A 19,583-nucleotide genomic window follows, 5' to 3' on the forward strand; every position below is an offset into this window, starting at 1 on the left:
ATATGGACGATTTTCTCATTCTCTGCATGTTTAAAACACGAATCAAATTCATGCAATTGTAGGAAAGTTGTACATGATACTCAGGTGACCTATAATGCCCATGGGCCTCTTGTTTTTCATTAATTCATAATTATCTCCCCTTGGAAAAGAGTGTGGCCCTTCATTTGAACAAACTTGAATCCCCTTTACCCAAGGATGCTTTGTGGCAGCTTTGGTTAAAATTGGCCCAGTAATTCTTGAGAAGAAGATGAAAATGTAACAAGAGCCCCAAGGGCTTAAATTTTAAAAACGTACTTAAATAAAGAAGATTAAAAAAATTCCCTATGTATTCCTTCTATGTTAAATTTTGATTGCCCATTGTGGCCCCACCCTACCCCCGAGGGTCCTGATTTGAACAAACTTGAATCTTCACTACCTAAGGATGATTCCACAGGAGTTTCATCTTCCCTGGCCTAGTGGTTCTGGAAAAGATTTTAAATATTTTTCCTATGTGTTCCTTTGTTAAACTTTGAAACCCCATTGTGTCCCCACCCTACCCCAGGGGGTCACGATTTGAACAAACTTGAATCTTCACTACTGGAAGATGATTCCACATTAGTTTCATCTTTCCTGGCTTAGTGGTTCTTGAGAAGAAGATTTCTCTTATAAATGTATTCCTTTGTTGAACTTTGATACCCCATCGTGGCCTGTTGCAACCACTATTGAAATAACGACCAGTGGTTGTATTTCAAAAGTGGTTATCACCTATGTTTGTTATTGAAAATGCACTCTCAACCACTATTAATATAATTATTTCAATAGTGGTTGTATTTCAATAGTGGTTACTAACTATGTTTGCTATTGAAATGCACTCTCAACCACTACTGATATAATTATTTCAATGGTGGTTGTATTTCTATAGTGATTACTAACTATGTTTGCTATTTAAATGCACTCTCAACCACAACTGATATAATTATTTCAATAGTGGTCGTTATTTCAATAGTGGTTGCAACAATGGCCCTTCCCTACCCCACAGGGGTCATGATTTGAACAAACTTGAATCTTCACTACCTGAGGATGATTCCACAGAGTTTCATCTTTCTTGGACCAGTGGTTCTTGAGAAGATTTTAAAAGATTTTTCCTATGTGTTCCTATGTTGAAATTTGATACCCCATTGTGACCCCTCCCTACCTCTGAGGGTCATGATTTGAATAAACTTGAATCTACACTACTTGAGGATGCTTCCATGTTTCATCTTTTCTGGCCCAGTGGTTCTTGAGAAGATGACTTTTAAAAGATGTCATTAATTTTTCACATTCATAATTATCTCCCCTCAGAAGAGGATGTGGCCCTTCATTTGAACAAACTTGAATCCTCTTGACCAAAGGATACTTTGTAGCAAGTTTGGTTGAAATTGGCCCAGTGGTTCTTGAAAAGAAGATGAAAATGTGAAAAGTTTACAATGACGCCAACAACGACAACGACAGACAACGGACAAATTTTGATCAGAAAAGCTCACTTGAGCCAGATGAGCTAAAAAATAAATATTCGTCAAATGTTATTATTGAGAGGACACAGCCATAAAGTTGATATATTTTGTAGTATATGGAATATACATGTAACGGCAGAATAAGGGGGGTAGGGAGAAGACTCCACTCCTAAGTGGACTTTCGTTATAACTGATTTCCTAAGTACAGTCTTTTGAATTAAGTGACAGAATGAAAAAGTGGCAGAACTAATGTCATTTAAGAAAACAGTCATCTGTATACAATATTTTGTGCTATTTCCATATATTGTCAAGTAAATTGAAAGAAAACAAAAAAATGTTCCTATTGTTGCATTGGTTTATTTAAAGAAAAATTGTAATTCTTTATAAAAACTACAATAATAAATTATTATCTTCAAATGATGCTACATTGTGATTAAAAAATACTGCATGGTACCTGAATTTTGATAAATGTACTTATGAAACTAAATTAGAAATAAATGAATAAAAAAATTAAAAAATAAAGCCCCTGGATAACATATGTATAAAGAACTAAATTTATCACAGTGATTTGCTTAAATTAAAATAATTATAACATGGAGGATGTATGGTCACAATTTCTTACAAAAAACAAGCATTTCAATTTAAGCTGAAAGTTAAAAAAAATGTTCATGTACACAGTAAAAACAACCCAACAAACTTAATATCAGACAAAATCCATATTTGTTTCACTCATCAAAAAAGGGGGAAATTTAAAGCTAAAAAAAAACAACTTTTTTGAAATAACAGACAACAAAAGAAAGGGCATACAAAGAACACTAGATACTGGATACACAATAACAAGTGAATATAAAAACATCATATACTAGAGGCAGTATTCTGATCTAACTATTGTGAAACAGTGAAAGCAATTGTGAAGCTCACAAAAAACCCCATAAATATATTATGAAGTTATAGGGCATCTATGAGCAACTATGTTGCTGTGAGCATCTACGTAAAAACACATATAAAGAAAATGTACTGTGGTTTCATCAATATTTCGTTGAGCACCAATTTTTGAGGATTTCTTAAATGTTGAGCAGATCCTTGAATTTAAATGTTCATTGAATTCAGAAATAATTTGTAATTCATTTGTAGAGGCAATGCTTTTGTCCACAAACTTAGGTATCCTCGAAAACATCTGTTTTACAAAATACAAGAAAATTAATGCCAATGAAAATTGATGAAATTAATTTAAGGTCATACGCAACATAGTCTGAACTTTTCCGTCTTTTTCATTGGAGTTGAAGGAACTGTGTGTTATATATTAACTTATATATGTATGGTGTTCTACACTTCTTCTATAACAATTTTGAATTAAAGAAACATCTAGAATATATGTTTAGTATTTTTTATATATTTTTCTTTGAATCATCAAAAAATTTTTATCAATCAATATCTTTCAAAAACCCCTGGTAATGTATGCTGATTTTTTGTCTATGAACATCTTATGACATCAAAAATATCTTAAAAAAATTATCAGTAGGTAAGGTACGTTGCATGCCATATATCCTTAAGATAAACTCATAAACATTATGTTTTCACCCTACCCCCCCCCCCCCCCCCCCCCAATTGAAAAAAAATCACACTAACTTTCAACAGCTGAAGCTGACTTCATTTCTGCATTCATATTCATATAGGATTGAAAAAGACATATCTTACTATGTGTCAAATCTAACCTCTTTATAAGGGAAATATTACTTGGCATACATTCTCTGGGGGCAAACATCTTGCTATCCTTTGACCCATTCTATGACAGATATCCATGGTACATTCATATAGGTACAGATTTAAAAGACTCAAAAGTCTTTACTTAAACACAAATTTGGGATAGAGATTTCATTAAAGTGTCATTGCGTTCTATTTTCTTGGTTGTGTCCCGCCATTTTTGTTCCGTTTTTTCCAGTTCTGTGTTTTTGTGACATTCATAATGGAAATCTGTCCCTGTTGACTCATACCTAAAATAAATTAAATTATTTGAAAAAAAAATTCTTGCCAAAAAAGGGGGGGATTACTAATCAATTCAAGAAAAATCTATTAGTGATATTCCATCTTCCAGTTGAATCTACTATTTTTTTTCTAAGAAAGTAAACATAATTATGTATTATCCCTTTACAATTTTTTTTTTTATTTACCATTTTTCCCTTGGGGGCCTAAGTCTTTCTATTTCTTCTAATTTCTTTAATTCTAGGAGTCTTTCCTCCTCAAGGCGAAGTCGATTTCGTCGTAAAGTGGCAATGTCCTCATCATAAGGAGTTATAAGCATGCCATTGGCTGAAGCTGAAATAAATTAGAGATGCAAATATTTAACTAAATATTTAAAGAAGATGAAGTAAATTTGTTCATTTTATCTGATAAACCTTGCCATGTAAACTCTGTTTACTTTGAATTGATTTCTTTAATAGGTGAACAAATTTCAACAGAGGTACATCCATGTGTGTATTCATGTGGAGAAAATTATAATTGTGCAAAAAGATATGTTTTAACTTATTCTTCTTGATTAAGAAAAAATGAGTCCTAAGCATTAAACTGCAGAAGAAATCTATTTACAAGATCTTAATTTTCATACCAGAAATCATGAAAAGGTACATAATTTTGATTTTGAAAAGGAAATCCTTGCACAGCTCTGCATCACTCTGATATCTGTTTACTATATTACATTCCGTACTTCAATAGTGTACTTGTCTAGTAGATAACCAAATTAACTTTATAAAGATACTAACCAATTGTTGGTGCATAGGAGGACAGTGAATACAATTTCTCAGCATCATCTCTCTCGATCATCTGGAACTTCTTTGTCTTATACTTAAGATATCTGTCATCGTCAGCTGTCTGCCTCAGCTTCTGCAACGCTGACTTGGCTCTCGTGTAGGCGTGTCGCCTTCCTGTCGCCGGAGTGGACAAACACTGGGACCGCATCCGCTGATCTGTCAATTTCTCTTCCTCAAGCATAGCACTAAATGTGACGGGATAATATTTTTTCGCTAAGGAATCGTAAGTTGCTAAAGGAAATTCACTTCTCTCTTTCCAGGTATAATCATCTGTTTGATAAAACTTTGATTTGTCAGATTTAGAGATGGATGGAGTAAACCTTGATAATTTGGCCTCCGGAAACTCCTGATCGTACAGGTGGTCAATCCGGACTATCTCCTCCACTGATGGTTTTCTCACCATGCTGTCATTAAACGTAACACTCCGAGAGAAAGTGTTGGTCAGTTCCTGGCTGACTCGGTCCAATTTGCTCGCCAGATTTCGTAGAGTGCCACGTTTGTCCTCATACTTTTCAGGGTTAAACTTCATCTGTTGACAAAGCCTCTCTGTAGTGCTCGTAAGCTGGGAGTTGGTAGCATAGTCTGGTTTTTCCCTTAAAATATATATCAAATAAATTTCACCAATTGCTTTCAAACTCAAGCAATAGTAATTAAGATTCTAAAATACTTTGTGGTCATAGTTTTAGTAACATATTATCTGTCAATATTATGTGGAGAGTAATGTGGAATAAAAACCTTTGGCTGGCAAAGGTACCAGTAACCTATACATTCTATCAATCAGTATTTTTAATTCTAGATGTCAACATTTAACAAAAACAACACCCCCCCCCCTTTCTAAATCATGTTTAAATATATTATGAAATGTAACCTTTTTGTGTTATAGGATGCATAATTAAGATAAAAATTAAGTATTAGTCAAAATGATTAGGTTATCTGATAAAAGAGGTAAATTAATAAAATTATGAATATTTGGCGCATGCCGACTTTTCTTTGTAGCGCTGATAAAAAGGTTGTTTCACATGGCAACGCGCGAAAACGTGTCATTATTAATGACACGTGCAATTAAAACTAAAATTCTGCTTTAAATGCACTGTTGATTGCTGTTTACCAATAAGATGACCGTTGACCATGTAAAATAAAATCTTCGTCCGGATTTCTGAACGTTTGACTTCGACTTAGTGACAAGTTTGACATTTTCGTCTGTTTACGGAAGCCTGAATTTGCACATGCGCGATGTCTGCGTCTTTATTTCTCTTTTCAGAAACAAATGTACAGACAGGATTTTAAAGCGTCCAATTAACCAGAATCGCGGTTCGGTGTGGACTCGTCGGAAAGACCAAGGAAAATTCTTTCGTATTTCGCTGCAAAATGGCAGGGCATGACTCAGAGAAGTTTGATGGCATGTTCCTGGCAATGTGTCAGCGCAGTGAAAAAGGAATTGATGAGGTTTTTATCAGTGTTTGAATGTTGGTGTATTAAAATGCTAATGTTCCTTAGAGAAAGTGAAAGTAGGGTGGTATTTTCCTGGTTTTGGTGTGTGCAGATCTTGTTCACCTCAGATAAAATAAGCTAAACGCAAGCGAAATGAGTGGCATGAAGTGCCGTTCGCATAAAGAGCTTTAACAACAAGGCCTGGGCAAAATTTAGACTTTGCATATTGATCCATGAAATTGAAATGAAATTTCACCCATTAACCTCTAGACCCACATTCTAGAAGGGTAAAATGCATTTTGCTGCAAACAACGTACTCACAAAGTGGTTAGAGTGTCTGCTGTATAGTGGCTGAGTAAAGACCTGATCCTTATGTCACAGGTTCGGATCCACTGCTGGATGTGGAGTAGCTGCAGAACTGTAGCTCTCCGAAAAAATATATATTGACAGACCGGAGAGCTACAGTGCCACCCATTGAAAAAACTACATTTATTGTGCACAAATAATTGCGCTTGGTTCTGGATTAATTCTTCAAGATTCTTACCTTAACTGCAAAAAAGCTAGATTTCAAAAAAGTCCTTACTCCTCTATCAAGTACTCTTGTAGCTTAGAATCTGTATGAAGTGCTTTGGACCAATTTATCTTGCAAACCAAAATGACAGTATAAATAGGCGAAATTTTTGATGATCTCAAACTCAGGGCCAAGAGGGCTATTAAAAACAACAAGGAGGAATGTTTTGTCATGGAAACAGTGAAAGAATATGTTAGGAACACATGGTTAATAAAATTTTGAGATGATAGTTTTAAAAACATGGAGAAATAAATTGAGAAACAGCGCCCTTTTTTGTGTGCAATGAATATACAGTTTTTTCAATGGGTAGCACTGTAGCTCTTCGATCTGTCAATCTATTTTTTTTGAAGAGCTACAGTCCAGCAGCTAGACGCGGAGACCATGGTCCTTTGGATGAATCCATATAAAAACCTGTGGATCAGTGTTGCTGTAGGTGTTGGCATGAAAATGTTCCCTCAGTGCTCTATAGTATAGCCTTGAGTGCTGAATATAGGTATAATTTATCAGCCCTCCAAGTTTGCTCCAACAGCATATTGTGGTGTGTCCAAATGAGTGAAAAATTCTCAAGAGGGATGTCCACATAAAACATTACAAACAAACGTTCTTGCATGTTAACAATAAAAATTCATTAAAAATGATTAGTACTATTCAATTATGCTTTGGTTTACCAACTTTACTTCTATAGATGTGATACCAGTAACTGTAATGAAAATGTTTTGCAGAAAACCAATTTAAATCTTTATCTGTTACAGCTCCTAGATTGTTTGTTCAGTTTTCTGGTCCGGAAGACAGACTACTACACAGCTGGTGCCCCGGGGCAGGCAGAGAGGGTAAGGAGCTAAAAATAGACACGTAAAGCCTAAAAATTGTGAAATAAAAATAGACAAGTAAACATTAAAACAGGGATCATTTCTATTGAAAAAAATCATGTAAGGATTCTTCAAAGTTAATAACAAGTTCGAATTCAATGAAGTGTACAGATTGACTTTTGTAATAAAGAGAAACAATTTGTCTTTTTTTCAAGGACTGAAAATCAATACTCTGTGTAAATATACTTGTATCATTCTGGTAAAATTTTTGACCTATTTATGTCTGATTTCCTGAAAACAGATCTTGCTGGAAAATTTCAAAAAGTATGAAAAGATCGCAGAAAGACAGAAAGAGGAAATAAAGAAGGAGCGTGAAGAACAAGAGAGAAAGAGGAAAGAAAAGATTGCAAAGAGGAAAGCTGAGGAAGAAGCGGAGATGGAGAGATTGAAGAAGGAGGAGGAAGAACCCAAAATAAAGGAGGTCACCGACGAAGAGGCCGAAAAAATACAGAAAGAAATCGACAAGGTACGTACAGTGTATGAAGTTATGGGGAAAAAAATGCAGTAAGAAATTGACAAGGTACAGGGTATTAAGTCATGTTCTGAAAAAAAAAACATACAGAAAGAAATGGTCAAAGTACAATGTATTAAGACATGGTCTGAAAAAAAAAACACTGGAAGAAATTGGCAAGGCACAGTGTATAAAGCCATGATCTGAAAAAAACAGAGAAAGAAATTGACAAGGTGGTCTGAAAATAGGTACAGAAATAAATTGACAAAGTACTTGTAGTGTATAGGTTATAAGGCATTGTTTTTAATAAGAGCTGAAAACCGGCAAAATTAACCGCCTGTACATGAAATTTTTCTGGCTATGAATTTCCATCATTGGGATTTGGCCGGAGCTGTTATGTGAAATCCATAGATTGTATCGCAACTATTGACATGATCTAGAGTAACTTCCCTTGAGTGTGCTCCTTGTTCAAGGAAAATTGATTTGATAAAAAACGTACTGCAGATCCAAGATTCTTTCTTCAAGTATGCCCTATACCTAAGTACATTATATATTATATAAATGGTGCCTGTTTTGTAGGGTAACATTTGAAATTGACACCCCTCGGAAAACCATTGTCAACCTCTGCGTCACACCATTTATTTTATTATACTGAATGTCTTATTGATTTAGGACGTCAGCAAAAAAAAAAACCGTGGATCGTCTTTACGTTCATGTATAGAAAGCTTTCACACTCACCGGTTCACTAATCTCCTTGTTGTTTGTTTGATACTCGAATTAGAGTCATTTATCATATAAAATTTCATTATTTCTGGCTCGCAAGCATGTTTCCTACACTCGCAAGCATGTATCGTCTGTCGTTTGTTGTTTTCAAGTAAGCTATATCGGACGCAAGCTTTTATTGACGTCAAGTTAATTCCGGTTCTTTCAAACGCGCAACTGACGTTTTGAGAATTCTACAGTGAACCGTACGCGCATAATTTCCACGCATGTAGCATTACCGTTGTGTTACCCGTTGTGACGTGTGTTGCTAAGGCTCAGGGTAATCGAACGGATTGTTAACTGCATCTAAACCAATCAGATTTTAGTATTTAACATGAAAGTGTAATAATAGTGATTATCTCATGCCCATTATATTGCATGAAAATATGAAAAAAAGCAACTTCATCTAAGTTATCAAACTATGGAGTGCATATATAAACTGATCTATCTTAAACTTTGCATTCGGAAATCTTCTCGTGGTTTTAAAATGCAATTAAGATCAAAGTCTTCTTCATTTCTGCATGTTGATACGATTAGAATACAGTGCTTTCAGTCAGAAAGTGAATAGAAAAGTAATTTTATTTATTGGCTGCAGCAAGCTCATCATCATATGGATGTAGACAATAATATCCTATGTTCTTTTCTTTTACCAGAAAAAAGAGACTCCTGCATCGGAGCCTGAACCAGAAAAAGAGAAGGAGGAAAAATCAAAGGAAAATGGAGACAAAGAGAAGGTGATACAGAAATAGACTGGGGGGTCTTAAGTTGACTTTATAAAGTAGTTTGTAGAATATGTAGAAAAAATTTAAATGAAACATTTACTTTAGTTAAGAGATTCAGAGTTCCAGAGTTCAATTGATAAAAAGATGTCCAAAAAGATTTCAAAGAATTTACTGTGAATAACATATTTAAACCAAAATTTCAAATTTATCTACCATTCTCAGTCTTCACAACAATTCTTTTTCAGCACATGCCCTTCGGGCATGTATATGGGTCATTTTAACCCAGCCCATTGAAATTTGTACATGCCCTACTCAAAATTCATTCATATAGCAGAGATATGACTGTGCAACAAAAAATAAGGTTTTTATAAAAACTATAAGGACAGTGTTTCTGTTTTTTAAATTCTCTCGATCTTTAGTTTAAAGTGTTTCCTGAGTTTTAAAAAATCAACATTGGCCTGCCTGTCTGCCATTTTCACATGCATTTTTGTTCACAACTTTTGACTCGCATGCTGGTCATTTGTTGGCCAGTATAGCTGAACTGAATTTCAGAAATAGGATCATGATCATCATGAAAGCAGTCCACTGCACGTGGTATCTATAAACATTTTGTGCTATGTAATTTAGCAAGAAACACCAAGAAAAAAAATCGGTTATATTACACATTTTAATGATTACAATTGAAAATCATTTGACAGGTTGTACCGATAATGTAACGTAAGACGAATGTAAACTTGCAATTCAGATTAAGACATTACATAGCAAGTTTACACAAATAACAGGGGTACAACAGAAGAAATAGCAAGTAAACATCATGAATCAAAAGAAAATTCACACATGCCCTTCGGGCATGTAATTTGAGAATTTTCACATGCCCAATGGCAAATTAACCAGGTCACGGGCATGGGGCACCCAGGTTATTTCGAAGACTGCATTCTGAGAGGCTTTATTTCTTCTGTTGACAAAATTTACCTCCTCACTAGGAAAGAAATTCATCTCTGTAGTTGTAGAATTTTTCTTTAAATTGCAGTCTGATGAAGAGGATGAGGCTGATAAAGGGAAAGTTCCCCCTAATGCTGGAAATGGAGGAGACATGCCTAACTACCGCTGGAGTCAAACTCTGGAGGAAATTGAGGTAAGGGGGGTCCTTTGTTTTCTACTGTACATGAGAAGGGCAATGGAAACCGTTTGATTTATGTATGCATATAAGCAGACAATTTTAACTATAAAAAAGAAATTGTTTGGTGAAAAAACTGTTCATTCCTCTTATATCTGACTAAATATTGTAAATTTTCTTGCTCAAAGTTTAATATTTATTTATGTGGACAATCTAAGGCTCACTGGTAAATGTATTTTCTTTCCATCGACCTGTATTTGTCATGACAAATATTTTATCAAACATGATATTCGATGTCGTTGGAAAATACTTGTATGCATTTCATTTGGCCTCTCGTTAATAGTTTTGTCGTCTTGATTTCAGAGCTAGATTTCATTCTTTGAGGAGGGTTGTTTGTTATCTGGATGTCACCGAGAGAATTCATATCTTTGTGCTTCCAGATAAAATTGATAATTTAAACTCTGCTTCATCTTTGTAGTGCCAGTGCTGGTTTGATGTAAAATTTCCCATCAAATCAAAAGATGTTGTTGTGGAAATTGGTAGAAAGGTAGGCATTTCTTTTACTAGTATTTCCATATACTGTATACATCAAGTGATAAAGAAAAAGTTTTTGAGCATTCAAAATGTATGAAATATAATGTAAGTGTTAACTGATGAATGTTTTGCATTCAACGGTGTCATAATGCATAAATTATTCAAGGACAATGTGTATATGCAAATTGGAAGAAAGAGAATAATACAATTCATTTAAACATCTTGAGTGCTATATACAGAAACAACATGAAATCTTCAGTTATGGAGATTGATTGAAGACAGGTAAAATTGAAAGATCAAGAACTACATATATCCAGTAATGGTGGCCTTCTTGGATAGATTGCATCTATACATTGTCAAGTGTATAGAAAATGCAGTAGTATGGTTATGGTTGTTTAATCAAAGATTTGAATTTGTTTCAGCACTTGAAGGTGGGTCTTAAAGGCCACCCTCCTATAATGGATGGGGAGACGTTTAATGAAATTAAAGTGGAGGAGTCAACATGGACGATAGATAATAAGAAATACATCACCCTAAATATAGAAAAGGTTAAAACAGATGGACATGTTTTCATCATTTGAAATATCAAACTATACATTGTTACTTATAGATCTTTGCATTTTTAGCTCACCTCAACGAAGTTGGGGGGAGCTTATGTGATACCCTCGGCGTCGGCGTCGGTGTCGGCGTAGGCGTCCCGGGTTAAGGTTAAGTTTTTTGGAGCAGATTTCTTTTTAAGAACTTCTATGTCCTATATTGATTAGACATGCATGGAAGATGTTGCTAGTGTGTTTCATTGTACCAGTCAAAGTTTCAGATGCTGCAATTTCAGCAAAGGAATGACCAGGCTAATGTTTTTGGTGCAGGTTAACATTTTTATGCCCCGTAAACGAAGTTTCGGGGGCATATAGTTTTTGTCGTGTCCGTCTGTCTGTCTTTCACTCTGTCTTTCTGTCTCTCTGTCTGTCTCTCTGTTTGTCTGTTTGTCCGCAAAAACTTTAACCTTGCCCATAACTTTTGATTTAGTGGAGCTATGACTTTCATATTTCATATGTGTATTCCTTGTGACAAGACCTTTCTTTGGGTACCACCAAATTTGACCTTTTGACCTTGACCTTGGAGTTTGACCCACTTTTACATGAAAATTTTTAAATTTTACTTTGGCCATATCTTTTGAATAGTAGACACCAGGACATTTATACTTCACATATGTTGGCTATAATTTTTGAACAATAACTACTACGGCTTTCATACTTCACATATATAATTCTAATAAAAAGACCTTTCATTGGATACCAAGAACTTTGACCTTGACCTTGGAGTTTGACCTACTTTAAAAATACAACATTGACCATATTTTTGAAGGCTTCGGGCTAGGGCATTTATACTTCACAAATTTAATCCCTGTGACCAGACCTTTTATTTGATATCAAGAACTTTGACCCTTTTGACCTTGACCTTTGAGTTTGACTTTTTACAAACTTTAACCTTGACCATAACTTTTGAACAGTAGGGGCTAGAGCTTTCATATTTCACATGTGTAATCCTTGTGTCTAGACCTTTCATTGGATATCAAGAATCTTGACCCTTTGACCCTGACCTTTGAGTTTTACCTACCTTTTACAAACTTTAACCTTGGTCATAACTTTTGAACGGTAAGGGCCAGCGCTTTTATACTTCCCATACGTAATCATTGAGACAAAGTCTTTCTTTATACCCAACAACCTTGACCCTTTCACCTTGAAATTTAGTTTGTCCTGTATTATAAAATGTTAACCTTGGTCATAACCCTGGAACAGGTGTAGCTAGCGTTTTATATTTCGCATTTCTTGTAAAAAGGCCTTACTCTATTACCAACATATTTGATCTGCATTAGAGAAAGCTTAACCTTCGCTATGTTGCCATACGGGGGCATCAGTGTTTCACAAACACATCTTGTTGGTGCAGTTTTTGGTGTAGGTCTCATTTCCGAGTAACTATAAGCCCTATGTTGACCAAACTTACACGGATGATACATCTTAGGATGCATACTACCAGCCTTGCTTCGGATGCTGAATCTGACCTACATTTTCCGGTTGAGTGAACAGGTTAAAGTTTTTGATGAAGGTTTCATTTCGAAGATACTTTGAGCCCTATGATGACCAAACTTGCATGGATGGTACATCTTAGGATGTACTCTACTAGACTTGCTTCGGATGCTGAATCTGACCTACATTTTCCAGTTGAGTGAACAGGTTAAAGTTTTTGGTGCAGGTTTCATTTCCAAGTTACTATGAGACATATAATGACCAAACTTACATGGATGATACATCTTAGGATGCATACTACCAGCCTTGCTTCGGATGCTGAATCTGACCTACATTTTCCAGTTGAGTGAACAGGTTAAAGTTTTTGATGAAGGTTTCATTTCGAAGATACTTTGAGCCCTATAATGACCAAACTTGCATGGATGGTACATCTTAGGATGTATTCTACTAGACTTGCCTCGGATGATGAATCTGATCTACATTTTCCGGTTGAGTGAACAGGTTAAAGTTTTTGGTGCAGGTTTCATTTCCAAGTTACTATGAGACATATAATGACCAAACTTACATGGATGATACATCTTAGGATGCATACTACCAGCCTTGCTTCGGATGCTGAATCTGACCTACATTTTCCGGTTGAGTGAACAGGTTAAAGTTTTTGATGAAGGTTTCATTTTCGAGGTACAGTGTACTATGAACCCTATAATGACTAAATTGCATGGATGGTACATCTTAGGATGCATACTACCAGACTTGATTCAGATGCTGAATCTGACCTACATTTTCTGGACAGGTAAACAGGTTAAAGTTTATGGTGCAGGATTCATTTCCAAGTAACTTTGAGCCCTATAATGACCAAACTTGCATGGATGGTACATCTAAGGGTGCATTCTACTAGGCTGGCTTCGGATGCTGAATCTGACCTACATTTTCTGGATTAGTGGAAAGGTTTATTATTTTATACAGGTTTCATTTGCAAGTAACTTTAAGCCCTATGTTGACCAAACTTGCATGGATGATACATCTTAGGATGCACACAAATGAACTTGCTTCAGATGCTGAATTCGACATACATTTACCAGATAATAGACCTTGTAAAAGTTATGGGTGCAAGTCTATCACCAAGAAACTATAAGGCTTATATAAACCAGTTGCTTAAATGATGCATCAAGGGATGAAAACTCTCAATCTTGCTTCAGATGCTGGATTTTAATTACATTTTCATGATGAAGAACTAGTTTTTAGTTTTTATTTAGGTCTATTCCAAAGTATCAAAATTGCATAAATTTTGCATTTTTGGATGTACACTTTTTGTTGGTCAATTGTGTGACTTAATTTGCCTTACTTAAAGACAACACACTTTGAGGTGAGCTCTGTAATCTCTGATTATCTATGTTTTAAATTGGTAATGAGTAATAAATTTGGAGACAATATTGTTTATTTTGCCATTTGAGATTGGATTTTTTATCAAGGTAGATAAATTGACGAAACGACCATGAGTTGACATGCAAAAGTGTTTTTTTTTTCCCCTTTGACAGTACAAGTAGGAACAATATTTGAATAGATCTATATGTACTGGTAACAAATTATGATTGGTTGAATTGTAATTGAGCTTTTTCTTTATCAGGTTAACAGAATGGAGTGGTGGAATAAATTAATAATGACAGACCCAGAAATCAACACCAAGAAAGTCAACCCAGAGCCATCCAAGGTACCTCAGACAATACATTCTTATGTACAGCAGGAAGTCTGCTTTGTCAATTTGTCCGATATTTATTCAAAACTCATTAAAAAAAAATCTAAACTCTATTCTTTTTTTTTTCTTAAAAATTAACCTTCAAGCAAATTTGGTAACCTAATAAAAAGTGTACATCATGAAGCTATGATTTTTTTTTCTATATAGTCACCAACATTCGAATGCTCCTTTGGTAAACTTTAATTGATTTCGTACCATTGTTACAGCATGTAGGGATCTAGTTTGATTGTTAATTAACTGTGATTTCAGTTATCAGACCTTGAGGGTGACACGCGGGGACTGGTGGAGAAGATGATGTACGACCAGAGACAGCGAGAGATGGGACTGCCCACCTCAGAGGACCAGAAAAAACAGGAAATCCTCGGAAAGTAGGTCACTCAGAGGGGGGGGGGGAATCCTCGGAAAATAGGTCACTCAGAAGGGGTGGGGTGGGGAAATCCTCGGAAAGTACCGTAATTTACGGAATATAGGTCAATACTTTTTTTCTCAGAACCACTGGGGTCGCCCAATATACAAAATGCGACCTGTTTAAGGTTTGAGTTTATGAAAAATGCCCCCAAATCAGTAAAATTTACGTCAATTTCAAAGCAAGCTTCTACCACTTTCGTTACTTTTTTGATTATTTTACGCAGAAAAAATTAATGTTTCAGTAAAAAAAATAATTAATTCTAAAGCTTTCTTACAAAATATATTTCATTAAAAATTCGTTGATGTCTAAGGAAAAAAACATTCCTTCATCTAGTAAATAATTCCACAACGTATTATCCATTAACATCATGCGGTTGCCATCTTGTGAAGTTAAGAAGTTGCGATTGTGTACTAAAAGTAAAACCGCAACCGCATCAAAATTTTCAATACAGAAATATTTCACGATCACAACTGAAGTGTTTTTACCATTTATTAGTAGCGATAAATTGAAATAGTATATCAAATATTTTTTTTTATCATGACAGCCTATATTTTTAGCTCTACTGGTCAGAGACCAGAAGAGCTTATGCGATAGTAATGCGTCCGGCGTCCGTCCGTCTGTCTGTCTGTCTGTCTGTCTGTCCGTCTGTCTGTCCGTCTGTCTGTAAACAATTTTTCAAAACGCTACTCCTCCTACAATTTTAGTCTGATTTCAATATAACTTGGCACACAAGTAGACTACACTAAGATACAAAGAATAGTGCATCGGTTTTTGATTTCGATGAATGGTGTTGCCATGGTTACTAAAAATAGAATTTTCTGTGAAATTCCTTAAAAACACTACTCCTTCTACAGCTTTGGTCTGATTTCAATATAACTTGGCACACAAGTAGACTACACTAAGATACATAGAATAGTGCATCGGTTTTTAATTTCGATGAACGGTGTTGCCATGGTTACTAAAAATAGAATTTTCTGTGAAATTCCTTAAAAACGCTACTCCTTCTACAGTTTTGGTCTGATTTCAATATAACTTGGCACACAAGTAGACTACACTAAGATACATAGAATAGTGCAATGGTTTTTAATTTTGATGAACGGTGTTGCCATGGTTACTAAAAATAGAATTTTCTGTGAAATTCCTTTAAAACGCTACTCCTTCTGCAGTTTTGGTCTGATTTCAATATAACTTGGCACACAAGTAGACTACACTAAGATACATAGAATAGTGCATCGGTTTTTAATTTCGATGAACGGTGTTTCCATGGTTACTAAAAATAGAATTTTCTGTGAAATTCCTTTAAAACGCTACTCCTTCTACAGTTCTAGTTTGATGTCAAAATGAGTTGGCACACAAGTAGACTACACAAAGATACATAAAATAGTGCAATGGTTTTTGATAAGTACAAACCAGTAGAGCTACAGTCTCGACAGAGACTTCTGGTTTTAAATGTAGAATGCATGATATAAATTTTTGCCAGTCATTGGTCGTTTGCGTGTTTTAGCAAATCTCTGGAGAAGAAAAATAAAAATGGCGGACATCACAGTAATTGTCGTCCACCGGTAAATAATGCCTGAATAAAATATATTAGGAATGTGTCCAAGTCGAAATCAGAATTATTATTCTTTGATCTCGGGTATTTCCCGAGTTATAGCTGTAAAATAATAACGTATTTACGCCCCCGGTTTAACAACAGTGTGAAACTACGGAGGTATTGAACAGGCAAGTTGGAGAAAAATAAATAGAGAAACAATTCAAAGAAGTTTTAACTACATTGACATAAAACTTTATTTAAAGGCTGTATTCATTAAAATACCAGTTTATTTTCTTGAAACGTTCGTGTCACGGAATAACCCCGGTAATTTTAGAGGTTTACCTGTTCTGATACATTGTATCTGCGCAAAAATCTTTAGAAAATAGCAAAACAAAGCCTCGTCCTATTTAGTAAGTTCGTCCTATCTAAGGATTTTTCAATAATTAAGGCTAAAAATGAGCCTTTCGACCTATATACCCCATCGACCTGTAATCCAAAAATTACGGTAGGTCATTCAGAAGGGGTGGGGATGGGGAAATCCTTGGAAAGTAAGTCACTCTTTGAACTTAGAGAAGGGGGAGTGGTGGTTGGGGGATTAAAATACTAATGATACATGTATTGTTTGAAGAATTGTGGTGTATTAACTATTTGATTTTTGGAACATCCAAAGGTCTGAACTTGATTTAATTTCAGAAAAGAAGATCTATTTGTTTCCATATGCATAAAACACAAGTACTTTCGGATTTTAAAGATCATATATTTTTGTTGAATTTGAGTTGTTCATAAAAGATTAGCTATTGATGTCATAACCCAACACACAGGAAAATATTAATCTAAAATCGGAAACAAATTATAGCAAAAATTATTGTAAGTGGGTCATTGGTAAATTCCTCACGTGCCCCTCCAATTTGAAAGTCACCTTAAGCAATCAAGTAAATTATATTAGACAGATACCGGCGGGTATACAGTCATAAATATATACTGTATTAATTGATGTGGACAAGGCCATGTATAGATTTATGGTAATTTATGTAGATAAGGCAGAGTATCGTTTTCATGTAATGTTTGATGTGATTCAAAGTCTGTTTGAAAATGCAAGAGAAAAATTTGAATAGAGTTCTGGTTTATTTTAACTTTCCTGCCAAGCGTGTTTGTTTATTTCTTATTTGAGAAAGTATATGTTTGTCTTGATTGTATTTGAAGAAATATTTCATCAATATGAATATTGTGCTAAATATTCTGTCCTCTTCTTTTTTCAGATTTATGAAGCAGCATCCAGAGATGGATTTTTCAAAGTGTAAATTTAACTAACAGTTTTAAGTTACATATTGACTTTTATACACTAGATGTAAATGAATACTGTTCATTACCATTTATGATGGGATGATGAAGCTATGGACCATTTTCAGAAAGAACATGTTAAACCATTTCATTTACATTTACATGTATGATGAAATGAAATTTGATGATTACTGCAAATTATTCTTAAACAGGTCATTTTATGAATAATGTAGATCAAATTTTTTTTTTATTTTTTAGGAGATTATAATACAGTTATATACTTTTTGTTAGAAAAACAAAAACTTCTAAATTTTTGTTATTAAACGCTCTGTTTAATTTTAAAGCATACAAATATATGTGCAAATGAAATTTTTGCATTTTGAATTACAATCAAGTGAAATTAAAGGTTTTCACAAATAAAAAGTGATTTGTGGTACTTTGTTTTGAATTGTTTGTCTGACTGAGCAATTTTAACTGAGACCACAATTTAAATTCATGTGATTATAAATAATACTAAATCATGTTTTACACATTCCATAATGGATGTGATTATACATACCAAAGTCTGCATACTTTAAAAATTGTGTGATGACTTGCTATTTTTCAAACTGATCACTAAAATGTCCAATGTGAACAAATAAACTTTTTTCAAAATTTTTAGAGGATTAATTATTATGTTTTAGTGCTACATACTGCGAAAAATTATGTTTACAGTCAAACCATGTAATTTTGAACTCAATGGAAAAAAAAACATGATATCCAAGGATTCAAGATATCCAGTGTAAACTATTGTAAGAATAAATGATGGGAACTTCCACATGTCCATGGTATTTGAGATATTGGTGTTTGAGAAATCAAATTTCAACTGTAAATCTGATATCTTACATAAGTATAATTCTCATCTTACTCCCCCCCCCCCTCAATCAAAAATTTGGCTGGGGTATAGAGTGTTTGTCCATGGTATTTGAGATGTTGGTGTTTGAGAAATCAAAGTTCAACTGAACATCAGTTCTAGGGGCCATAAAACTTAGATGAGCTTACTTTTGATCTCCGTCTCACTTTTCCACTATACAGTATATTCCTTTTGAAAAAGTGAGACCGAGATCAAAAGTGAGCTTGTAAAAGTTTTATGCTCCCAGGCCTGATGTCATACATAAGTATAATTCTCATCTTTCTTTTTTCCCCCATTATCAAAACTTGGCTGGGGTATAGAGATTTTGTCCTGATGTCTGTCTATTTGTCCTTGAAAAACTCTGACCTTGCCCATAACGTGTGAATTGTGGGGCATTGACTTTCATGTTACACAGGCGTATTTCTTCTGACGAGCGCTTTCTTTGGATACCACCAAATTTGACCTTTTGACCTAAGAGTGATCCACTATTACAAAATAGGAGCAAACACGGACGTCATAAAAATATGAAAGGTAGGATCAGATGCCATGGAGGATTGAGCATCCCTTGCAAACCAATCACTTCTATACCTGTTGTTGCTTCTTAACATGATCGGGAAAACAACAGAAAAAATGTGTCGATCATCGGTGTGTAAAAAATAATGAAATTGTATGAAAACGTCAGTCAGCTTTGGCTTAATGATAGATAGTGCTTGCTGACAAGGTTATTTCATCGACCACAGGACTTACAAATTTGAAAATGATATACAGTATATACTCAAAGCCATCACAACCGGTAAAACTTTACAAGCTTGTCAGTTTCAGTTCTGTGATTGATGGCAAAATGAAATGGAAAAACTGAATTATAATATTAAGGTTATTTCCAATATATTTTTCGTTTATCAAAATTTGCAGTGCATTTAATTTATGACCACTATATATTTGTGTGAA

General features: G+C 34.6%; 2 protein-coding genes across 2 annotated transcripts; one reads left to right on the forward strand and one right to left on the reverse strand.

Annotated features, from left to right (window-relative positions):
• Positions 1 to 3,078: 3,078 nt before the first annotated feature.
• Positions 3,079 to 5,517, reverse strand: LOC134281353 (uncharacterized). The gene is made up of 4 exons (XM_062763837.1): positions 5,388 to 5,517; positions 4,232 to 4,872; positions 3,644 to 3,788; positions 3,079 to 3,466 (listed from the first exon to the last, which is right to left on the reverse strand). The coding sequence occupies exons 1-4, from the start codon at positions 5,471 to 5,473 to the stop codon at positions 3,322 to 3,324; spliced, it is 1,017 nt and encodes a 338-aa protein (XP_062619821.1). The 5' UTR covers positions 5,474 to 5,517; the 3' UTR covers positions 3,079 to 3,321.
• A 39-nt stretch (positions 5,518 to 5,556) lies between these two features.
• Positions 5,557 to 18,403, forward strand: LOC134281352 (nuclear migration protein nudC-like). The gene is made up of 10 exons (XM_062763836.1): positions 5,557 to 5,725; positions 7,034 to 7,111; positions 7,392 to 7,616; positions 9,017 to 9,097; positions 10,116 to 10,220; positions 10,681 to 10,749; positions 11,159 to 11,284; positions 14,391 to 14,474; positions 14,769 to 14,887; positions 17,722 to 18,403. The coding sequence occupies exons 1-10, from the start codon at positions 5,648 to 5,650 to the stop codon at positions 17,771 to 17,773; spliced, it is 1,017 nt and encodes a 338-aa protein (XP_062619820.1). The 5' UTR covers positions 5,557 to 5,647; the 3' UTR covers positions 17,774 to 18,403.
• The last annotated feature ends 1,180 nt before the right edge of the window (positions 18,404 to 19,583 follow it).

Source organism: Saccostrea cucullata, unplaced genomic scaffold (assembly GCF_032062105.1).
Source record: "Saccostrea cucullata isolate Sc308-1 unplaced genomic scaffold, CSIRO_AGI_Scuc_v1 ctg5693, whole genome shotgun sequence".
In the NCBI taxonomy this organism is placed as follows: Eukaryota; Metazoa; Mollusca; class Bivalvia; order Ostreida; family Ostreidae; genus Saccostrea; species Saccostrea cuccullata.